The following is a 23,242-nucleotide window of genomic DNA, read 5'->3' as shown; positions in this document are numbered from 1 at the left end:
ACCAAAAATATGTAGAAGAATACAAATCAGCCTAAACTGAGGAAAAAATGTGTTTTTTTTTGTTTTTTTTTTAATTGGGATATTTATTATAGCAAAAAGTAAAAGATACTTTTTCAAATTTGTTGCTCTTCTTTTGTTTATAGCGCAAAAAATGAAAACCGCAGAGGTGATCAAATACCACCAAAAGAAAGCTCTATTTGTGGGAAAAGAGGACTTTTGTTTGGGTACAGCATTGCATGACTGCGCAACTGTCAGTTAAAGCAACGCAGTGCCGTATCGCAAAAAATGGCCTGGTCAGGAAGGGAGTAAATTCTTCCGGGGTTGAAGTGGTTAAACACAAAAAAAAAAAATCCCCTTTCCCCATTAATCCCCAGGTCTCAACAAATACATTAAATTTACTGGAGGACATTCGTATTTATTGAATAAACATCAAACTCTTGTGAAAGGGAGCACGGTTTGATTGGTAAATTTAAAGATCACAGACCTGTGAATATGTTGCCAGTATGTGCTAATTTGTGTCTGAAATCTGACCCGATCTCATCTTAATGTTACATTAACATTTTACACAAACACATTTTCTTCCTAGCTGCATTATGATGTAATGTACTAACAGTAAATAAATCCCCTATATTTAGTTGACCATCATAGCCATACTCAGCAAAGCAGTACATTGCAGTAGATAAAATATGTGACTTACCTGCACTGTCCACTTATCCCATTGCACTCTGGGTGGGATGGCTGTATTATGCCTATGGGTAAACAGTTGCACCCTTCACATCCCAAAAGAGGGTGGTAATTGAATGACTGTTGTTCACACACTTCACATGAAGGTTTGATCGTATGGGGAGGACAGATGCATCTGCCAGTTACTTCATCACAAAGACGACGACCACAGTTACATGCTGAATAAACAAAGAAATCTGCTTTACTCTCCACACAAAGTACAATATATTAAAGTCTAGGTAAATGTTGAAAAATGAAAGTGGTATGGTAGTTACAATGGATCTATGAAACTTTTGCTGGGCATGTGTGCATGATAAAAAAAAATGAAAATATAACTAACAGCAAAACTTATTTTTTCCATTTGGACAGAGTTGTGGTGGTGGTGGTGGGGGGGGGGGGGGGGGTAGAGCAACTGTCAGATTTTTATTGGTGTTTGTTTTTCTGTTAGGAGATTAATTCCCTCCAATTTTCCTAATCATCAATGTCACTGGAAATGAAAGTGTAGGTAAATCAACATGTTTAAATTGCCTTGAGAACAGATGGAGGGGAAACCTTCTGATGGGAACACTTGTTACTCAGACAACTCTTTAAGGCCTCATAGAGACGCAAAGGGGCAATAAAAACAGGCAGTTAAAAATTTACAAAAATCAGATTTTCTGTGACTTCTGCTAATCCTTTTCTACAATGCTGTTCACATGATTAATGATGAATAAAAAATATCATACAATCCCATATACCCACAGTTGATCCAGAGGAAGGTGAAAAAAACCCCCAGAAAAGCATGATCCAATTTGCTACAACAAGGGAAAAAATTCCTTCCTGATCCCAGAGAGGCAATCGGATTTTCCCTGGATCAACTTTACCTATAATTGTTAGTACCCAGTTATATTATGTACATTTGGGAAAGAATCCAGGCCTTTCTTAGGCTCCTTTCACACTGGGGAGGTGGGTACGTCAGCGGTAAAGCGCCGCCATTTTTAGCGCCGCTTTACCGTCAATTTCATGGCGCTATTCGGCCACTAGCGGCGCGCTTTTATCCCCCCCCCGCTTGCGGCCCAGAAAAGGTTAAAACCACCGCAGCAGCGCTATGCCGGCAGTATAGCACTGCCCCATTCATTTCAATGGGCAGGAGTGTTGAAGGAGCGGTATACACACTGCTCCTTCATCGCTCCAAAGATGCTGCTAGCAGGACTTTTTTTTGCGTCCTGCCAGCGCACCTCGCAAATGTGAAAGCTGAAGAGACAGGAGCGGCTCTTTCAGGGCGCTTTGCGGGCGCTATTTTTAGCTCTGTTGCGCCTGCAAAGCACCCCAGCGTGAAAGGGGTCTTAAAGCAATCTATTGAGCTGGCCGGAACCACCTCTGATCGTGTCCTAAACTCATATTTATTCACTCATTTTTAGCCAGGACCTCAAGTTATGCCAGCATGAAGTTCCAAACCAAAACCATTGAATGACATAAAAAAGAGGCTGCTAAAAACACACACTAATTTATACAATGTACTGTTACATAATAGCAGCCTTGGACTTGTAAACCAAAGATGGTCAAATAGGAATACATGATGATTTACACCATTGTTTTTCGACTGTCCAATCTTGTTTGCACTGCAGCTGCTTTTAGTGGTTTTGCAGACAGTTCTGACCAACCCCTGGCAACCACCCAGCAAAGAATGATTTTAACAGCATGTACTGGGCCAAATGCAGGGGGGAATGGGGCGGGGGGCTGTTGACCCCTGCCCAGGTGCCAATTCGGGAACCCAGGGTTGGTGCAGCAGGCGCTGTCCAGCCCGACCGGTCCAGTGAGCAGAGAGTACCTGGAGCAGAGCTTCAGCCTGGGATGGAGGTCGAGAGTAGGCAGAGAAGATGGAGAGCAGAACGGGGGTCCAGTCGCTGCACCATGGGTCTCTGGATTGTACTTGCCCTCTGGGCCAGAAGTTGCCAGTCAGCCCCTGGTCAAATGACTCACATATTATGATTAGGAAGCAATGTATTGCTGGGGACTGAGCTGATTACTACATACAGAGTTCAGACAATGGCTGCCTACCTGTATTGTTTACGCTGACAGGGAAATGGATAGCATAGTGCAGATTGCTGTCCAAACAAAACACTGATGCTTTAAAGGATAACTAAACTGAAGAACACACATTAGCTTACAAGTACTTAGAAGTTATGGCTGTAATAGTTTACTTTTTTAAGGCTAATGCTGGGTACATATGGACCAAAAACATTTAGTCAGAGGGTACAGCTCTTTGTTCGATAGGAGCCGGTTTATTGAACGGCTTTTGTCAAAAGCACATGTTGGAAAACCAATATCCTTATAGCCAATTGCTGCAAATGCTGTTCAGTGTATTCTGGAGGGGGGGGAATCAGAGTACAAAGGTACATTGCTTGTGTTGGTATATCGATCTGTGAGTGTTTTTTTTGTCCAGCCCTCTGGGTTGAATGAAAAAAAAAAAAAGCTAGCAGTGAGTATCTGGCTTAAGAATGTTTTCAGTAGATACAGAAAATACCTGTTGACCTTACCAGAAATGTAATGTCCTCATCATATCCTGTGAACTGACCTTAAGCAAATAAAATATCTTATCTTTCTTCTATAAACTAACAATTTCTCCATTCTCCTTGCAATGTGATAGACAAAGGCAGATATGTTTGTATGGGTGACAGCCTTGACTTAGTCCAAAGATAAACTGGAGGACCAAGCATAGCCATCCAGGGACAGGAAGTGTCATTTGCAGGATTATCAGAAAAATAAAGGAAAAAAGCCTAAAAAAACACACCAGCCACTACATTCCAGGACCTATGTATACCCTCCTCGGTATCAACTAAGTGTGGATTTGTTATCTCATCTTCTACCTGGAGTGTGCACATTAATGCACAGACAGCAATACTCAAAAAACGTGTCACCCCTGAGGACGTAGCAGTGATCCCAACACTTTCCAAGCTTATCACTTATAGCTTTATCCAACAGAATGTTTGGCAGGCTCTAGTAGTTTACAGCAGAACAGGCAATAAGTCAATGCATGAATAGGTAGTTTATCACTTTAAAACTGAACACACATGAAGTAAGTAAGTAAGTTGAATCTAACTACCACCTTAATTAGCCACTGAACCTATGTAACCCATATGTGTTTGGTTTTAAAATAGTAAGGTAGAAACCCTACATACCTCCCATCCCATCTAAATTAAACAATTGGATACATTTGAGCTCTTCTCAACCCACCATAACGTGAGTACACATTTGTCCATATTGATAAAAATAGTCAATGTTCAAATAAGTAATATAATAAAAGGAGAATGAAACCAGTGGTAGCTGCATTGAAAATAACACGTTTTCATCTTGTTCTCCTCACACTATGGCCACCACTGGGGGGAGTGAACTGAAGTTATACGTTTCTGTTGACCTCTTCCTTACTTCAGAATATAGTGTTTCAGGAACAGTGCCCATAATATGCCCATAACCCATGAATATGCTGGTCTCAGAAAATGGCTGCTGGAATCTGCAATTAAAATCATTTTTCTGTCCGCTTCTTTCATGTATAGATAAGATGAAAATTTCCTTTCAAGCAAATACACATTGACATGATGGTGAAAATGATTTTTGCTAATGCATTTGCAAATTGACTAAGCCGTGACACATTACAAAGCATATAAAGTTAAACATAGCATATGCCTAAATAGATCTCTACAAGCTAAATATGTATTAAAAAAGAATTCCAGGGATGGATATTTTATGAATATACATTATCCCAGCTTGGGAAAATATAATTATGCATACACCAAACCTGCGGGATCACTCTAGAAACTGAAAATCACTGCAGCAGACATTGCTAATCCAGCATTCTCTAATTGGATGAAGTTGACAGTGTGACATCCCTCTCCCACCTTTCCACCTCATCCAGTCAGAGAACACTTTGTATTTATTGAGAAGATGCAAAGCAGTCTTTGAATGGCGTCTGTACCAAGCAGCTGACCATCTCTGTTCAGAATGCAGCAGGACAGCCAATTGGCATGGGTCTTGGAAGCTAGTGGAGATCATTGTAGTAGCAGTGTTTACTTCAGTGATTTCCAGCTTTCGAAAGGGATCCTACAGGTATGGTAAATACATAGTTACATTGGTCCAACCCGAGCCAGTGTAATAATGTACCTGGAATTCTTCTTTAAAGCCTTGGAACTTTGACCCTAAGCTGCACAACATGCATATTTATTAACCCTGAATGATTATATAAAAACAAAGTAACTAAAAGTTCATAAGCATAATACTGCACTTAAACTTACGTCTACAGTGGGGAAATCCATAGTAGCCAGTAGCACACTGACTACATGTTCTCCCAATAACATTAGGTCTGCAGATGCACTGTCCTCCCATAGGATTGCAGTTGGGGCTTGTGGCTCCATCTAGGTTGCATTGGCATGGCAATGCTCCATCATTATAATTAGCAACGAGTGATCTTGCTGAATCTCTGCAGAACTCAGGTGAGGTAATTGGACTAAAAGAAAAAGAAAATGCTTAAAAGTTTTAATCTTTTATACAGCAATTAATATTAACAAATGAATGCATAAATTATAATAATTGATACAGCAAATACGAAAATCAGGATTATGAAATGTGCTGAATTACAAAGAATGAGTGAGATGTGTGATAATAGCTTGGATGCCTATGCTTGGTTCATATTGTAATGATTAAAGAGAACCTAATGATTTAATCAGAAAACCATCTGCTGTAGGCCTCTTTGCCATGTGCCTTCCCCCAATTCTTTTAGAGCACCTTTATTGGCCATGGAGGCACTCTTGTTTGACATAGCTACCTACAGACTGAAGCAATTTTTCCAACACATTAGTCAAGATCTGGCTGCCAAATTGCATAATTGTACTGTCAAATGTTCATTCAGGTACAGTTAAGGACCCTGCATGGTCCAAAATATGACACCCCTAGACTGCACCGATGCAAGATGTTTCTAATAAAGAAATTGTATTTGCATGGATGTGTTGCCTGTGAAAAGAGAGGTGGAGGAATAAGTTAATGTATTTGGGGCATGTCCATAGCATAAGGATTAGAGTGCCACATTAATGCTGGTCCCTTTTTTGGGAAAACAATGGGCATTGATCAGCACCTATTAATGGTAAAACAACTGTTTCACTTTAAAGTGTATGTCTAGGCAACACACAGACAAAATAACAATGCTTTTCTTCAGTAGAGTAGGGCAAGATACTCCTACTAGATTTGTATTTCTGTCAATGTCAATGATGTAGATTTACCTTACTTCCTGTCTGAGGAAGTGAGAGTAAATCTTTCTAATGGAGCCCCAAGTAGTAGCAAAAACCCTACAGGGGTTATAATCCTCATCCTATCAAAAACTGCACTTTCTTACTTTCTTTTCACTGCACTGCAGGGTAAAGAAGTGTGATGTACCCCCATGTGTCAATACTAGGCCAATGACCAAACACCAGTGCTGTCACATAAGAGGACAGGTAGTAACCCACATGCCCCTCTATACTCAGAAGTAACAAGTAATTTATTTTCTCTCCCAAAAGCTGAACAGAGCAGCAGAGGTTCAGGAAAGGCAAGTATATGCTGCTCATTGGGTCGGGGATTAAAGCATACCTGTTGCTTTGCCTTAAATGGGAAAGGTACAGATTTGCTTTAAGGATCACTACCTAAAACACTAGCTGCTCAGGCCTTTCAGAAGACCATTCTATGAAATCTATGAAAAAACTGCATACATTTTTATGGCAAGAAAACCAAAAATTGCCCTGGTGTGGAAACTGCCCACCTTTAAATTTACTGAAGTCAATGAGAAACTAGCTGCCATCCTAAATGACACACTACACTCAATTTCTTACTGCATGCCTACTGGACTTGTAGAACAGACCTATCGTAATTAGATTAATACGAGGGCCTCTGGGGTACCTCCCCCCCTCACCCCACCTTCCTAACCTACCCCTTTTCCTAGCCTACCCCTCTTCTTGACCCACCTCCTGTTTCAATATGCCCCTCTCTCCCCGCCCTTACTTTTGTTTTAGGTCTTACCATTTTCTTTCAACTCTCTCCTCCTTTTAGGACCTTATCTGCTAACCCTCTTTTCTTTCCTTTTCTTTTCACTTCCTCCTTAAACCTATTAGCTAATCCACTATGGCAAATGGAATGAAATCCTGATCTCTCTTCACCCATTCCATTCCTAAAAGTATTTACCAATGATTTTATCTTAGGTTGGTACTGCTGATTTAGTCGACTAAGGCCTATTTGCTTTGGCACTACAAGGCCTCCTGTGACATTATCTCAAACAGATAATTATGACCACAAGCTCTGTATGTAGCAAGGCCTGCAACTGTAAGGCCAATGTCTCACAAGCCATCTGTTATGCCGCGTACACACGGTCGGACTTTTCGTCTACAAAAGTCCGACAGCCTGTCCGACATACTTCCGACGTACCTTCGGCGGACTTGCGGCAGACTTTCTTACGAACGGACTTGCCTACACACGACCACACAAAAGTCCGACGGATTCGTACGTGATGACGTACACCGGACTAAAATAAGGAAGTTCATAGCCAGTAGCCAATAGCTGCCCTAGCGTGGGTTTTTGTCCGTCGGACTAGCACACAGACGAGCGGATTTCGGGGTCCGTCGTACTTACGACGTAAAGATTTGAAGCATGTTTCAAATCTAAAGTCCGTCGGATTTGAGGCTAAAAAAGTCCGTTGAAAGTCCGGAGAAGCCCACACACGATCGGATTACCAGCCAGCTTTAGTCCGTCAGCGTCCGTTGGACTTTTGTAGACGAAAAGTCCGACCGTGTGTACGCGGCATTAAGATTCATATATGTGTCTTTTTCCACATAAATCTTACAGCATTTTGTCTAATATTCACAAGGTGGCAGCACTACACACTTCTCACCGAGCTTGGGAAGGATCTGTCTGCATCATGCAGAACCTGAACTATAATTAACGTAATTGTAATTTATGTATGCTTTTTTTTAATGCCAACTTGCTTTTCTTTAGCTCAGTAAGTAGGTATAAAAGGAATAAATCCGGACTTTTTTTTAAAGTGCATCTCTAAATTTTACTTAACTTGTTTTGTTCCCTGGTTAAAAAAAAATTAAAAAAAAGGTCCTCACACAATTATTTATATTTAACAGAGTTTATCGTATGCCACAAAAACTCCACACACAGGGTCATATTGAATATTGAATCACCTTACTATACTTGATGCTCTGGAGATACAGGCACTCTAATCCTTATGCTATGGACATGCCCCAAACAAATTCTGATATTAGTTATTTATATTTGAAATGTTAAATGCTCCGTATTTCCTTCAATTGCCTCTTAGACCCTTAAAATTGTAATACTAGGCATTATTCCTGAAGACTTAGTCCCTGAAACTCAACACCTAATACTTATAAGATTATTGCTATTGCCCAGAAAATAAAAGCAAAAAATTGATTTCTCGTACAACACAATTGTTCATGAAATGGCAGGATACAGTAAACAAATTGCTGGAAAGAGAACAACATACTTATCAGCATTGGGGATATCGCCAAACTATTTTTAAGTTATAGTCAGCTTGGTTGACTTCTCCCATTTTAGCCCCATCCCCAATCGTTTTAACCACACTAGTGTGGTAATAACTGCCTACTCTTGATTACACCAAATAAAAAAGATAAGGCGTATTATATGGCAGTAACCTGGTTTTATATCATCATAATTCACATTATTCATGTTTCTGGTTTATTTTTCACTTACTTAGTGATTTAAAGTGTCATTAAACCCGGACTATCATTATATACTACCCAAACTCTCATTACATGCTATATAACAGAGTGTTCATATTCACAAAGCACTAAAGCATTTGTTTTGTGTAAAGTGAAATACTGTATATCTGGTTGATCCTGCCTTCAGCTGTCCCTCCTATCTTCTCCGTGTCCCTATTGTGGGCTGAGATTGTGCAGACCAGATGATGTCCTCTATGGAGCATGCTCAAATTTCAGTTCCCTTCTAAGCTGTTTATTTTCTCCTTTTTTCAATATGTGGAGCCCATATGAGTATAGAGTCACACATGTGGGCATATGCACAGTGATAAATGACACTCCCTCCCTTCCTTCTCCTCCATATCCTCCTATTGATAAGCACTATGGAAGCCTGGATATAGTACGCGAATTGGTTATATCCACTAAGAAACTCTGTAGTTTTAACATAAATCAGTAGTATATATCAAATGTAATTGCTAATACATGTAAAGTACAAAATAAGAGAGCTGCTGTCTGAACAAAGTGAAAGCTAGTGTCAGTCATCTCTGACTCTGCCTACACCAATATTAATGCAAAAAATTACACATTTAGTGTTCAATAAAGATTTATAGAGAGATGTAAAACAGTTATTTGATATTAATAATCTAATTTAAATTGCTCTTCTAAAACTTTTTTTTTTTAGTCATGTGACTGGCATCAGGGCTGGCTAGACACAGACTCGCCCTGTAGAAAGCACACTTCTCTGTTTAATATTACTTAATATTACTTTAAAATCTATTGTGATTGCATGCACTATCACTCTACTCTTTAACCAAACTTTGACATACCTTGTGATTGGAAAAGACTATATTTACTCTTGCAAAAAAAGAGAGGAGAAACAGAGAGTTTCTCTAAAGTAGGTCAACAGAGAACACTATTGTCAATACAAAACCAGCTTTATTAATTACCAAAAAATAAACCAATTAATATTACAAAAAGTGAAAAAATTGGCAATATGGACAAACGGTTATCACAAACCAATTAAAAGTGGACAACGTTGTCACAAGGGATATTAAAAACAATGAGAGCCGCGGCTACACGCTCACTCATACACATCATGCACACTAGATAATGGGGTATAGTAAATTGAGGATAGTCCTGCACAATAAGGTTGATGATTAATGGAGAATATTCTCAATACAAAGTATCCAGTTGGGCAGGAACAGTCCTATACCACTACTTCGGAGGTGATGTTAGTAAGTGGGTGATCTGACAAACCAATTGATCATAAAATTGGACCATAGATGGAGCGATCTCTCAAGGGATCATTGCACTCTGTGATTGTTTGAACCACATCTGATGAATGGATTACAAGCGCTTTCCAAGTTGTACTCCCCCCCTTTTTTCTATTTCTCGTCTCTATCTCGTAAATATTTAATATCACTATCCTAATCACGTAATTAGAGTGTATGCCTTGTTTGCTGAATGATGTACACTGAGGGGCTATGGTTGACATCTAGTGGACACAAGCAGTATCTGCATGTTCTATTTTCTATTTAAGCTCACCGTACTTGACCCCTCCTAGCTCTGAGGAAACCAGCGTCCAATGGCTGGTGAAACATCGATTCCCCACCAGTGGGGTATTCAAGCCACCAAAACTTTTTTAGACATTCATCATCCATTACTTGGAGCCCACAACGAATTCATTATAGAACTACTGGAGTTCATGCTGGGCAATAATTTCTTCCAGTTTCTTGGGAAGTTTTACCAACAAATTAGAGGCACCAGCATGGGTGCCCCTTGGGCCCCTTCTTATGCCTGTCTCCACTTGGGACTTTGGGAGGAGGAGGTCGTGTACAAGTCCTCGATGTACCTTGACCACTGCGCGCTGTGGTTAAGGTACATCGACGACGTACTCGTGGTATGGGAGGGCACAGTAGAACAACTCTTGGAATTTTTGTCCCAACTAAATAACAATGAAAGGAATATTCATCTAACCTATTCCTATTCTGCTGATGCTCTCTCATTCCTTGATTTACAAATCACTAGATGTGGAAGCAAAATAACAACAAGTACCTTCAGGAAGGAAACAGCAGCTAATACCCTCCTCTTGGCACAGAGTCATCATCCAAAGTCGCTAATTAGGGGAATACCCACAGGACAATTTTTAAGGATTAGGTGAAACTGCTCGGAGGAGGATCAATTTCTAACTGAAGCACATGAAATGTATAAAAGATTTAGGAAAAGAGGGTACTCACATAATTCCCTTAAGAAAGCCAAAAATAATGCACTTAAAACCAAACGTGAGGACCTCCTAACCACACAGAAGAATCCCCAAGAAATGGACCAATCATATTGTGATTTCCCCAGAATTATCACCAGGTTCGGCTCGCAATGGACCCAAGTCCAGGAGATCCTAAACAAACACTGGCATATCCTTAAATTGGCACCCCTCATTACTAATATAATTAGCCCTAGACCATTACTTACGGCCAAAAGGGCACGTAATTTGGGAGATGCTCTGGTTCATTCAGAGTATACCAGAACGATCAATAAGAATTGGCTTACTGAGAGAAAACCACCTCCAGGCATGCATGCATGCGGACACTGTAACATATGCAAATATGTACATCCCACTGATGTGTTCGCTGATCCAAGGGGTGGCAATGATTATCGAATTAAACAATTTATCAATTTCTCAACGACACGTGTCATATATATGCTCACGTGTCCTTGCAATAAAAACTACATAGGAAAAACCAAACGCCAGCTCCGAATTAGGATCAGCGAACACATCAGTGGCATCAGAAATAAAACAAAGAATAAAGATGATGACAGACCTATCCCAGTACATTTTGCCAAATTTCACGACAGTAATCCAGCAGGCTTTACAGTTAAAGGGATCTATGTGCTCAATCTGCCCCCCAGAAGGGGTGATTTTGATACTATACTCCTACAAAAGGAAAAAATGTGGACGTACTATTTAGATTCTCTAACCCCTAAGGGGTTAAACACAGAATGCAGTTTACAATCCTTTTTAGAAACATAAATAGTGTTCCTTAAATGAGGGGATACAATCCCTATTATAAACACCACCTCTAATAACTCACTCTTTCCATGGCTGATTTTCAAATGACTGTTATAGTACTCCCCCCCTTTTTTCTATTTCTCGTCTCTATCTCGTAAATATTTAATATCACTATCCTAATCACGTAATTAGAGTGTATGCCTTGTTTGCTGAATGATGTACACTGAGGGGCTATGGTTGACATCTAGTGGACACAAGCAGTATCTGCACGTTCTATTTTCTATTTAAGCTCACCGTACTTGACCCCTCCTAGCTCTGAGGAAACCAGCGTCCATTGGCTGGTGAAACGCATCAGCGGTGTGACGTCAGCACGTCCTTGGGAGCCGCGCGCAATTTGATCTGACTCATCCCTATACGGACCCAACAGCTGATCCAACAGCTGATGTCAGCTTTCCCTTGCAGCCACGTATCATACAACAGTAACGGCGCTTCAGCGGCTCCACAGCGAGGAACAGTGAGGGACGACTCCTTACCAATCATTACTCCTAATGAGCCATACAGAAGCATTTATCCACAGAGAGACTCTAACACCTGGGACTATCATAGTCTGACGACGAATGCGGTGAGATTGGTGAGATCCTTCCACCTTACTCAGCACTCCCACAAAACGTATGTCAGTTTTTTCTGTTTTCTCTAATGTCGTCTCCATGGACATTTATCCTGCTGCTTTTGTAGATGACCTTATAATTACTGCAACTTGGAAAGCGCTTGTAATCCATTTATCAGATGTGGTTCAAACAATCACAGAGTGCAATGATCCCTTGAGAGATCGCTCCATCTATGGTCCAATTTTATGATCAACTGGTTTGTCAGATCACCCACTTACTAACATCACCTCCGAAGTAGTGGTATAGGACTGTTCCTGCCCAACTGGATACTTTGTATTGAGAATATTCTCCATTAATCATCAACCTTATTGTGCAGGACTATCCTCAATTTACTATACCCCATTATCTAGTGTGCATGATGTGTATGAGTGAGCGTGTAGCCGCGGCTCCCATTGTTTTTAATATCCCTTGTGACAAAGTTGTCCACTTTTAATTGGTTTGTGATAACCGTTTGTCCATATTGCCAATTTTTTCACTTTTTGTAATATTAATTGGTTTATTTTTTGGTAATTAATAAAGCTGGTTTTGTATTGACAATAGTGTTCTCTGTTGACCTACTTTAGAGAAACTCTCTGTTTCTCCTCTCTTTTTTTGCAATATGTTTAAAAGGGCAACTTGAACTGCATCCAGGCTTTTGTCTGTATGATAGGTCTATGCTTACCCGCTGTAACTCGCCACCACTACTAATATTCACTGGTCGATCCGGGCAAAAATCCTTGTTTTTTTTGTCTATATTTACTCTTGCTTGTCTGTACCTTTCTATGTGATTATGTAACAGAAAAAATAAATAAAACTTAAACCGTTTGTTCTAAATAAAAAGTTATTGGATTTAAAAAAAAAAAAAAAAGTAGCAAAGTTTTACAGTCGTCCCACACTGAAGAACTTTTTCTATGTATTTGGTGAAGGAAGCCCCTTTAAGGAAAACCTAAAGATGCCTTTTAAGCCATTGAGCCCTGTGCAAAATCTGCAACGGACATCATGTTATATCTTCTTATGCCGCGTACACACGAGCGGACTTTCTATCCTACTTGGTCCGGCACACTTTCCGACGGACTTTGTCCGCCAGGTGCGCCGGACTTTAAAACGGACGGACTTGCCCACACACGCCGGGACTTTCCGGCGGGCTAAGTCCGCCCGTCTTTCCGACGGACTTTCGCCGGAGTTCCGGCGGACTTTCAGAATGAACGGACTTGCCCACACACGGACAAGTCCGTTCATTTTGAACGTGACTCAGGTGCGACGGGACTAGAGAAGGATGTCAATCTTGCCGCTTTTATCGGCGAGATTGACACCTTGCTAGCCCCGTCGCGGGGCATACCAGGCCCTTAGGTCTGGTATGGATTATAAAGGGGAACCCCGCTACGCCGAAAAAACGGCGTGGGGTCCCCCTAAAATCCATACCAGACCCCGATCCGAGCACGCAGCCTGGCCGGTCAGGAAAGGGGGTGGGGACGAGCGAGCGCCCCCCCCCCCCCTCCTGAACCGTACCAGGCCGCATGCCCTCAACATGGGGGGTGGGTGCTTTGGGGGAGGGGGGCGCCCTGCGCCCCCCCCCCCCAAAGCACCTTGTCCCCATGTTGATGAGGACAAGGGCCTCTTCCCGACAACCCTGGCCGTTGGTTGTCGGGGTCTGCGGGCGGGGGCTTATCGGAATCTGGGAGCCCCCTTTAATAAGGGGGCCCCCAGATCCCGGCCCCCCACCCTATGTAAATGAGTATGGGGTACATGGTACCCCTACCCATTTACCTAGGAAAAAAGTGTAAGTAATAAAACACACTACACAGGTTTTTAAAATATTTTATTAAACAGCTCCGGGGGGGGGATCTTCCTCCGGCTTCGGGGGTCTTCTTCCGGCTTCGGGGGTCCCTCCGCTTCATCTTCTCCCGGCGTCCGGTTGGTTCTTCTCCGCTCTCCGGCCTCTTCTCCCGGTGTCGCAGGTCTTCGGCCGGCCCCTCCGCTCTCTTCATGTAGCTCTATTGCGAGCGGAGGTCCGGACTTCTGGGGTTCTTGGCTTCTTGGCTTCTCTTCTCTTCTCTTCCCCCAGATGTTGACACGACGCTCTCTCCGGCTGGACTGGTCTCTGAGGGCTGCGTTGTGACTTATATAGGCGGAGACCCCGCCCCCATATGATGTCACAGTCCTTGGGCATGCTGGGACTGTGACGTTTTAGGGGGCGTGGTCGACCACGCCCCCTAAAACGTCACAGTCCCAGCATGCCCAGGGACTGTGACATCATATGGGGGCGGGGTCTCCGCCTATATAAGTCACAACGCAGCCCTCAGAGACCAGTCCAGCCGGAGAGAGCGTCGTGTCAACATCTGGGGGAAGAGAAGAGAAGAGAAGCCAAGAAGCCAAGAACCCCAGAAGTCCGGACCTCCGCTCGCAATAGAGCTACATGAAGAGAGCGGAGGGGCCGGCCGAAGACCTGCGACACCGGGAGAAGAGGCCGGAGAGCGGAGAAGAACCAACCGGACGCCGGGAGAAGATGAAGCGGAGGGACCCCCGAAGCCGGAAGAAGACCCCCGAAGCCGGAGGAAGATCCCCCCCCCGGAGCTGTTTAATAAAATATTTTAAAAACCTGTGTAGTGTGTTTTATTACTTACACTTTTTTCCTAGGTAAATGGGTAGGGGTACCATGTACCCCATACTCATTTACATAGGGTGGGGGGCCGGGATCTGGGGGCCCCCTTATTAAAGGGGGCTCCCAGATTCCGATAAGCCCCCGCCCGCAGACCCCGACAACCAACGGCCAGGGTTGTCGGGAAGAGGCCCTTGTCCTCATCAACATGGGGACAAGGTGCTTTGGGGGGGGGGGGCGCAGGGCGCCCCCCTCCCCCAAAGCACCCACCCCCCATGTTGAGGGCATGCGGCCTGGTACGGTTCAGGAGGGGGGGGGGGCGCTCGCTCGTCCCCACCCCCTTTCCTGACCGGCCAGGCTGCGTGCTCGGATCGGGGTCTGGTATGGATTTTAGGGGGACCCCACGCCGTTTTTTCGGCGTAGCGGGGTTCCCCTTTATAATCCATACCAGACCTAAGGGCCTGGTATGCCCCGCGCTCGCCGCAATAGGAAGATTTGTTTTTCCTATTGCAGCGAGCGCAAGATGCAATACCATCCCCTCGTGTCGCATTTGGTCTGTCGGACCAGCCTACACACGAGCGGGCTTTCCGTCGGACCAGCACACACACGAGCGGACTTTCCGCCCGAAACTGAGTCCGACGGAAAGATTTCAAACATGTTTAAAATCTAGGTCCGGCGGGCTTTTGGGAAGAAGTCCGCCGGAAAAGTCCGCCGCCGCCCACACACGGGCGGATTGTCCGGCACACTCTGGTCCGCCGGACCAAGTATGCCGGAAAGTCCGACCGTGTGTACGCGGCATTATAGGTCTATTCATAAGAAATCATCCACACACACATTATCAACAACAGTGAGAATTACAATAATAAAAGTTCCTTACTCAATATAAAAGCTGTTTTCCCCACATATATTAATGAAGTCAAAAGATTTATCCAAGGGTTTCTCTTGCAGAAGGTCATAGGAGTAACTGTTTGCTGGGACCAGCAGGATAGACTCCTAAAACATAATGATACATTGTTTAGAATCCAACTATTATATTTGACAAGGCAAAGTGCAAGGGCTGAAATCATATTTGAGTGGTCTGAAAGCACTGAATTAGAATTTGATTAGATGTGACATATTACGGCACTTTGTAATAATCTTTGTTCTTTTCTATCTTTTGGGAAATGCATTGGAATCTCAATAGCTCCAGTTCTGAAAAAATAAGGATGAGCAACTGAGTTTACTAAAACCTGGAAATGTATGCAGTAGACTAGGAAGGTTTTGTTCTGTAACAAAAGCTCAAAGATAGATCGTTTCTTAACACAGCTTGATTGTCTCTGAAAGTGCCATGTGTTTTTACAGTGCAGTTTTAAGAAGTCCTCTACTTTGTCTATAGAGACTAGAAGAAAAAAAGCCTAGCTGTTGCACCTTGCCACCAATTATTATTATTATTATTATTATTCAGGATTTATATAGCGCCAACAGTTTACGCAGCGCTTTACAATATAAAAGGGAGACAATACATTTATAATATAATACAATACAATACAATAGGATTAAGAGGGCCCTGCTCAGAAGAGCTTACAATCTAATAGGGTGGGGCAGGTGTTACAAAAGGTTGTAACTGTGGGGAATGAGCTGGTGGAAGTGGTAGGAGATTAGTTGGAGACGTGATAGGCTTTCCTGAAGAGATGAGTTTTCAGGGATTGCCTGAAGGTAGCAAGAGTAGGGGATAGCCGGATAGATGGAGGTAGCGAGTTCCAGAGGATGGGAGAGGCTCTGGAGAAATCCTGGAGACAAGCATGGGAGGAGGAGATGAGAGAGCTTGAAAGCAGGAGGTCTTGAGAAGAGCGGAGAGGACGATTTGGGTGATATTTGGAGACAAGATTAGTGATGTAGCTTGGGACAGAGTTGTGAATGGCTTTGTATGTTGTGGTTAGAATTTTGAATTTAATTCGCTGGGTGATTGGGAGCCAGTGTAGGGATTGAAGTAGAGGGTTGGCAGACACTGAGCGGTTGGTAAGGTGGATAAGTCTGGCAGCAGCATTCATGATAGACTGAAGAGGGGATAGCCTATGGAGCGGTAGGCCAATGAGAAGGGAGTTGCAATAGTCAAGGCGAGAGATAACAAGGGAGTGAATGAGGAGCTTGGTGGTTTCATTTGTTAAAAAAGGGCGAATTTTAGAGATGTTACGGAGGTGAATTCTACAAACTTTTGACAATGATTGGATTTGAGGCTGAAATGACAAGTCGGAGTCTAGGATTACACCTAGTACCCTGGCGTGAGGGGAGGGACTGATGGTTGCATTGTTGATTTTGATGGAAAAGTCATGGAGGGGGGCACGGGCGGGGGGGAATATTAATAGCTCAGTTTTAGAGAGATTTAGTTGAAGGAAGTGGTGCGACATCCATGCTGATATGTCAGTTAGTAAGTTAGTAATGCGAGAGGAGACTGAAGGAGTGAGGTGAGGAGTAGACAGATAGATTTGGGTGTCATCAGCGTATAAGTGGTATTGGAAGCCGTGGGCAGTTATTAGGTGACCAAGGGAGGTGGTGTAGATAGAGAAGAGAAGGGGTCCAAGAACCGAGCCTTGGGGGACCCCCACAGAAAGGGGCAATGGAGAGGAGGAGACAGAGTTGTAGGTGACACTGAAGGAGCGCTGTGATAAATAGCCAGAGAACCAGGATAGAGCAGAATCTCGGAGGCCAAGGGAATGTAGTTTATTGAGAAGGAGCGGGTGGTCAACAGTATCAAAGGCCGCAGAGAGGTCAAGTAGTAGGAGTATGGAGTACTGGCTGTTGGTTTTAGCAGTTAGTAAATCGTTAGTGAGTTTTAGTAAGGTAGTTTCCGTGGAGTGCTGCGAGCGAAAGCCAGACTGTAAGGGGTCAAGAAAGTTATTTTCATTGAGGTAGGAGCTAAGACGGTTGTAGACTAAGCGTTCTAGAAGTTTAGAGGTGAATGGGAGTAATGAGATGGGTCTTAAGTTGTTCAGGTCGGTAGGGTCCAGTGAGGGCTTTTTAAGAATGGGAGTGATCTGTGCATGTTTTAGAGGGGAGGGGAAAATGCCACTAGAAAGGGAGAGATTGAAGAGATTGTGGGTGAGGGAGCATAGGATAGAAGAAGAGGGTGACCGTAGTAGTTGTGAGGGAACAGGATCCAAGGGACAATTGGTTAGGTGGGCATTCGAGAAAATTTTTGTAACCTCTTCCGTAGTAGCCAATTCAAAAGAGGAGAGGGTTGAATGTGCTGCTGGGCAAGGTATGATGGGTGGGGAAGATGTACGCACAGTGGAGATGTCCTCACGAATTGCATTGATCTTGTCTTTGAAGTGATTGGCAATCTCTTGGGCAGTGAGTGAGTTAGTGGGTAGAGGGGGTGGTGGACGAAGCAGAGAGTTAAAGGTTGAGAAGAGCCGACGGGGACTGGATGACAAGGAATTAATAAGAGAGACAAAGTAGGCTTGTTTGGCAGCATGGAGGCATGAATTGTATTTTAGAAGGGCAGATTTATATAGGGTGAAGTCTTGCAGGCATTTGGTTTTACGCCACAGTTGTTCAAGAGCACGGCAATGTCTCTTGAGATTTCTAGTGTTGTCAGTTTGCCAGGGTTGTAACGGTCGGGGCCTAATTCTGCGTGTGGTTAGGGGAGCAAGTGCATCTAGTGATGATGAGAGTGAACTGTTGTAGACAGAAGTGGCCAGGTCAGGACAGGACAGGGGAGAGATTATGTCATATAGGTTGTCAGTAGCAGAATAGAGAAGAGAAGGGTTAAAGTGGCGAAGGTTTCTACAAGTAATTGTTTGCTGCTTGGAGGGATGGGTGGTTGGAGGCAAGGATACAGTGAAAGTAATGAGGTTGTGATCAGATAGAGGAAAGGGGGTGTTGGTGAGGTTGCCAGGGTTGCAGAGATGGGAGAATACAAGGTCAAGGGTATTACCATTGGAGTGAGTGGAAGTATGTGTCCATTGGGTTAGGTCAAAAGATGAGGTTAAGTCGAGAAGTTTAGCTGTAGTTGGGCTGTTGACATTGACAGGAATGTTAAAGTCACCAAGAATAATGGTGGGTATTTCAGAGGAGAGAAAGTAGGGTAGCCAGGCAGCAAAGTCATCAATGAAGCGCGATACCGGTCCTGGAGGCCTATAAATTGCTGCAATCCTCAGAGAAATGGGAGAAAACAGACGAATACAGTGCATCTCGAAAGAAGAGAGGGATAGAGAGGGAGGGACAGGAAGGACTTGGAAGGTGCTTTGTGGGGACAGAAGGAAGCCAACTCCACCTCCTTTCTGTCTGTTGGGTCTGGAGGAGTGAGTCCAATGGAGACCACCATGGGAGAGGGCAGCAGGAGAAGCTGAGTCAAAATTTTGCAGCCAGGTTTCTGTTATGACCAGTATGTTCAAGCCATGAGAGATGAAGAGGTCATGTACAGATGTTAGCTTGTTACAGATGGAGCGGGCGTTCCACAGGGCACATGAGATTGGTGGGGTGCTTTGAGGAAGTAGGGGGATAGAAATTAAACTGAGTGGATTGCGGTGGTTGCCAGAGGGGGAGGGGTATTGGATATGTGGCTTGCATTTGGAAAATGGCGGACCAGGATTAGGAGAAATATCACCTGAGACTAGGAGAAGGAGGAGGGTGAGGAAGGCAAGGTGGGAGTGGGATGTGCATGAGCGCACGTGTCAATTGGATTCCAATGGTTACTAAACCACTTAAGGACCGAGCCTGTTTGTCAGACTCGGTGTTTACAAGTTTTAAAAAAAAGTTTTTTTGCTAAAAAAATACTTAGAACCCCCAAACATTTTACTTTTTTTTTCTAACACTCTAGAGAATAAAATGGCGGTCATTGCAATACTTTTTGTCACACCATATTTGCGCAGCGGTCCTACAAGCGCACTTTTTTTGGACAAAATTAACTTTTTTGAATGTTACGCCAAGTAAATTGATACTCAACATGTCATGCTTTAAAATTGTGCCCACTTGTGGAATGGCGTCAAACTTTTACCTTTATAAATCTCCATAGGCGACGTTTAAAAATTTCTACAGGTTGCATGTTTTGAGTTACAGAGGAGGTCTAGGGCTAGAATTATTGCTCTACCAATCGCGGCGACACCTCACATGTGTGGTTTGAACACCGTTTTGCTATGCGGGTGCTGCTCGGGCATGCGATCGCTTCTGCACGTGAGCTCGTCGGGACGGGGCATTTTAAAAATTTTATTTTTTTTTCTTATTTATTTTACTTTATTTTATTGATTTTAAAACAGTTTTTTTTTTTTTTTTTTTAATCGGTCAATTTTATTCCTATTACAAGGAATGTAAACATCCCTTGTAATTGAAAAAAGCATGACAGGTCCTCTTAAATATGACATCTGGGGTCAAAAAGTCCTCAGATCTCATATTTGGATTTAAATGCAATAAAAAAAAAAATGTCGTCATTTAAAAAAATGACAACAAAAAAATGGCCCTCTAAGAGGTATAGGCAGAAGTGACGTTTTGACGTCGCTTCCACCCTGCTATAGTATGGAGACGGGTGGGGGGCCATCTTACCCTCACTCGTATCCATACCAAGGAAGAAGAAGGACCCAATCGCCTCCGCCGCTACCGACGGCTCCGGTAAGCGGCGGAGGGCGTGGGAGAGCGGCGGGGGGCCCCCTCACCCACTGCCAATAAAGGTGATCTTGCAGTGAATCTGCCGCAGAGACCACCATTATCGTAAATAGAACCATCCACTGAAAAGATGGATACCTCGGTTGTGGCAGCAGCTGCTGCCGTTACCGAGATATCCATCTTTAAAGTGTGGGCGTATATATACAGTGGGCGGTCGTTAGGTGGTTTTAAAGCACAAATTAGGAAATATAACATATTAGTGGTTTATTGAGTAACAGCTCTAATTTTTCTTCGCTCCATAAATGAGTAGCTATTTTAAATGTTTGTCATTTATCCCCAAGACAGCAGAAATTGTCAATATCAAGCCACTAAAATATGCACATTTAATACAAACTCAATCAATAAAGCTGCATATATATCAGCAGAAATATTGGAAAAAGGAATAAGCGACTTATTCAGACAACAACTGTCCTAGATCTCTATCCAATAAGCACACATGAAACACTCAAGATAAAACCAAAACTGTGTAAAAACTGGCAGAGGTCATGATTCATTACGCTGCAATAACATTTAAGGGGTGCCAAACAGTTCTTAAATAGATCTAAACTCAAAAACAAAACAAAAAATAATATAGTCCAGCTTTCCAGTCCTTAGATGTAGTGGCTGTATCTGTTTCCTTTTTTTAGGCTTTTTTTTCCCCTTTATTTTTTTCAAATAAACCTGCAAATCACACACTTTCTGTCCTTTTGTGGCTATGCTCATTTCTCCACTGTACCTTTGGAAGGAGCCATGGTTGTCAAACAGGCTGTACTGAAAAAATGAACAAGAAAGTTAATCTTATAAGAAATTACAAGGACACTGCATTTCTGGCAAGATTAACAAGTATTTTCTGTGATCGAAATAGGAAAACAAATTCAGCCACTACATTGAAAGACTGGTAAACTACAATATACTTTTACGTTTACATTCCGGTGAGGCTAATGCTAATAGCATTTGATAATACTAAACGAGAGGGCACTTTAGGGTGGTTTAGGTGCAAGTGCAGCTTGATAATCCATAGAAACCTCTAATAAACTCACCAAAATCAGTAACTTATCTGGAGGAGCTGTCACTGTCACTGACAGGTCTGGGTTACTGACATCGAGACCAATACGATTACCAGCAACTACCAATTCTCGGCAGCCAAACACATGAGGGCAATATGAAGCGTTGAAAGTACCTGTGGAAAATAAAAACTTGCTCTTGACCCTTATAGGAGATACAAGTTACAGTACTTACAAATACTTGTATGACTGCTATACCTGAATATTGTGCTCCCCCATTCACTAGGACTGATACAGGAAATGTCGGGTTTTCAGTCTGGTAGTAATGGACAATGAAGACATATCTCTCTGTATGGGGTATTCTTCTTGCCAAAGTGATGTCATTCTGTGTGGTTGGCAGATAATAACAAATGAGAAAATAAAATTTTTTTTTTTAACAGTAAAAGTTTTTATTTATTTAGAAAGTTCGGATATACAATAGATCAATGACAGAACAGTCAGTACATTACTTGCACATTAGAGGGTATGACAATATTATGAGACTAACATCGTGATTAAATGGAATAAGGTTTATACCGATAAAGCTACTGTATGGAACTCATCCCTTTTTTTTTGAGTTTAGGATTAGGTATTAAATGTTGAAGGAGAAGGGGGGGTACAGGCATCACCGCCAAGAGTACAACTTAACTCAATCCCACATCTCTGAATCCTGGCATATGGAAGGAAGAGAAACCCCTAGGGGGGGGGGGAAGGGAGCGGGAGGGGGGGAGGTCAAGGGGAGGAAGAAGGGGAGGGGGGGGGGGAGAAAGGGCAGAAGCCAGAGAGATGCCCGTCCCACACTCCCAGGTCTCCCGCAAGCACCACCCATATTGTATTTACTGTTGCATAGCATAAGGCAACTCATTTCAAATGTCAGACCACTGTGACCATATTTTCCCATATTTTGCCAGGCAATTCCTACTTTCGTATGTCATCTTGTACAGTGGCAGGACTCTATTAACTGTACTTTGCCATGAGGCCACCGTGGGGAGCTCCGTACCCCTCCACCTCAGGAGGATTTCTCTCCTGGCATAGAAGAGAGCGAAGGTGAGGCATGCTTTAGTGTATCTGTCTCCCTCCACCTCACCAAGATGACTAAGCAAAAAGATAAGGGGGTCTAGTGTCAGTGTGGTCCCGCACACTTTGGATAATACTTCCGCCACCCCTCGCCAATATGTCTTGAGTTTATCACAGGACCAAACCATGTGGAGGAAAGAGCCCCGTTCAGTGGCACATCTTGTGCATGATGGGCTAGAAGAGGGGTATATGTTGGCCAACCTCTGCGGGGTGTAATATGCTCTATGTAAAAATTTTAATTGTATAAAGCGGTCTCTAGAAGCTATCATAGAAGGGATAAATGTAGTCACATATTCCTCCCATATGTCTTCGTCTAGGGTGGGGATGTCTTCCCTCCACTTGGTCATCGTGTGTGCGGTTTTTGTGTCATGTGCCACTGTGAGGTACATATAGAGAGTAGAGAGGGGTTTTATCATTATCTCTGACATGAGGAGTCTCTTGACAGAGTCTGAGCTTAGGGTCATTGGGCTAGGAAATTGAGAAATAAGGACCTGTCGGAGTTGCCAATAACGGAAATAAAAGGAGTTAGGGAGGTTATATGTCTGTCTCATCTCAGAAAACGTCAGGATTTTGAGAAAATAAAATTTAGCATAGCATTTCAGTTTACATTTCTCCACTGGACAGATTTTTCCATGACACCAGGAGGGGGGAAATGGTGGTTAACAGGATAGGAAGACCCACGCAGCAGTAAAAACATTGTCAGTTTAAAATATTGTTCATTATACTGTCATGCATGCACTCACCTTTTTGACAATTGCTGTTTGAAGGTGTAAACAATTTTCATCTGT

General features: G+C 43.0%; 1 protein-coding gene across 1 annotated transcript in view; it reads right to left on the bottom strand.

The window, feature by feature from the left end:
- The window catches only part of LAMA3 (laminin subunit alpha 3), a 271,677-nt gene that overhangs the window by 100,409 nt on the left and 148,026 nt on the right, over positions 1-23,242 (bottom strand). The window contains exons 30-34 of the mRNA XM_073631481.1: positions 21,597-21,723; positions 21,375-21,514; positions 15,593-15,708; positions 4,995-5,206; positions 698-902 (exon numbers count right to left, since the gene is read on the bottom strand). Coding sequence (XP_073487582.1) covers positions 698-902; positions 4,995-5,206; positions 15,593-15,708; positions 21,375-21,514; positions 21,597-21,723 — 800 coding nt within the window. The remainder of the gene's footprint in view (positions 1-697; positions 903-4,994; positions 5,207-15,592; positions 15,709-21,374; positions 21,515-21,596; positions 21,724-23,242) is intronic.

The sequence above is a fragment of the Aquarana catesbeiana genome, linkage group LG05 (genome assembly GCF_042186555.1).
Source record: "Aquarana catesbeiana isolate 2022-GZ linkage group LG05, ASM4218655v1, whole genome shotgun sequence".
In the NCBI taxonomy this organism is placed as follows: Eukaryota; Metazoa; Chordata; class Amphibia; order Anura; family Ranidae; genus Aquarana; species Aquarana catesbeiana.
Note: the sequence above shows the minus strand (reverse complement) of the source record. Positions and strands in the feature narration are given on the sequence as shown.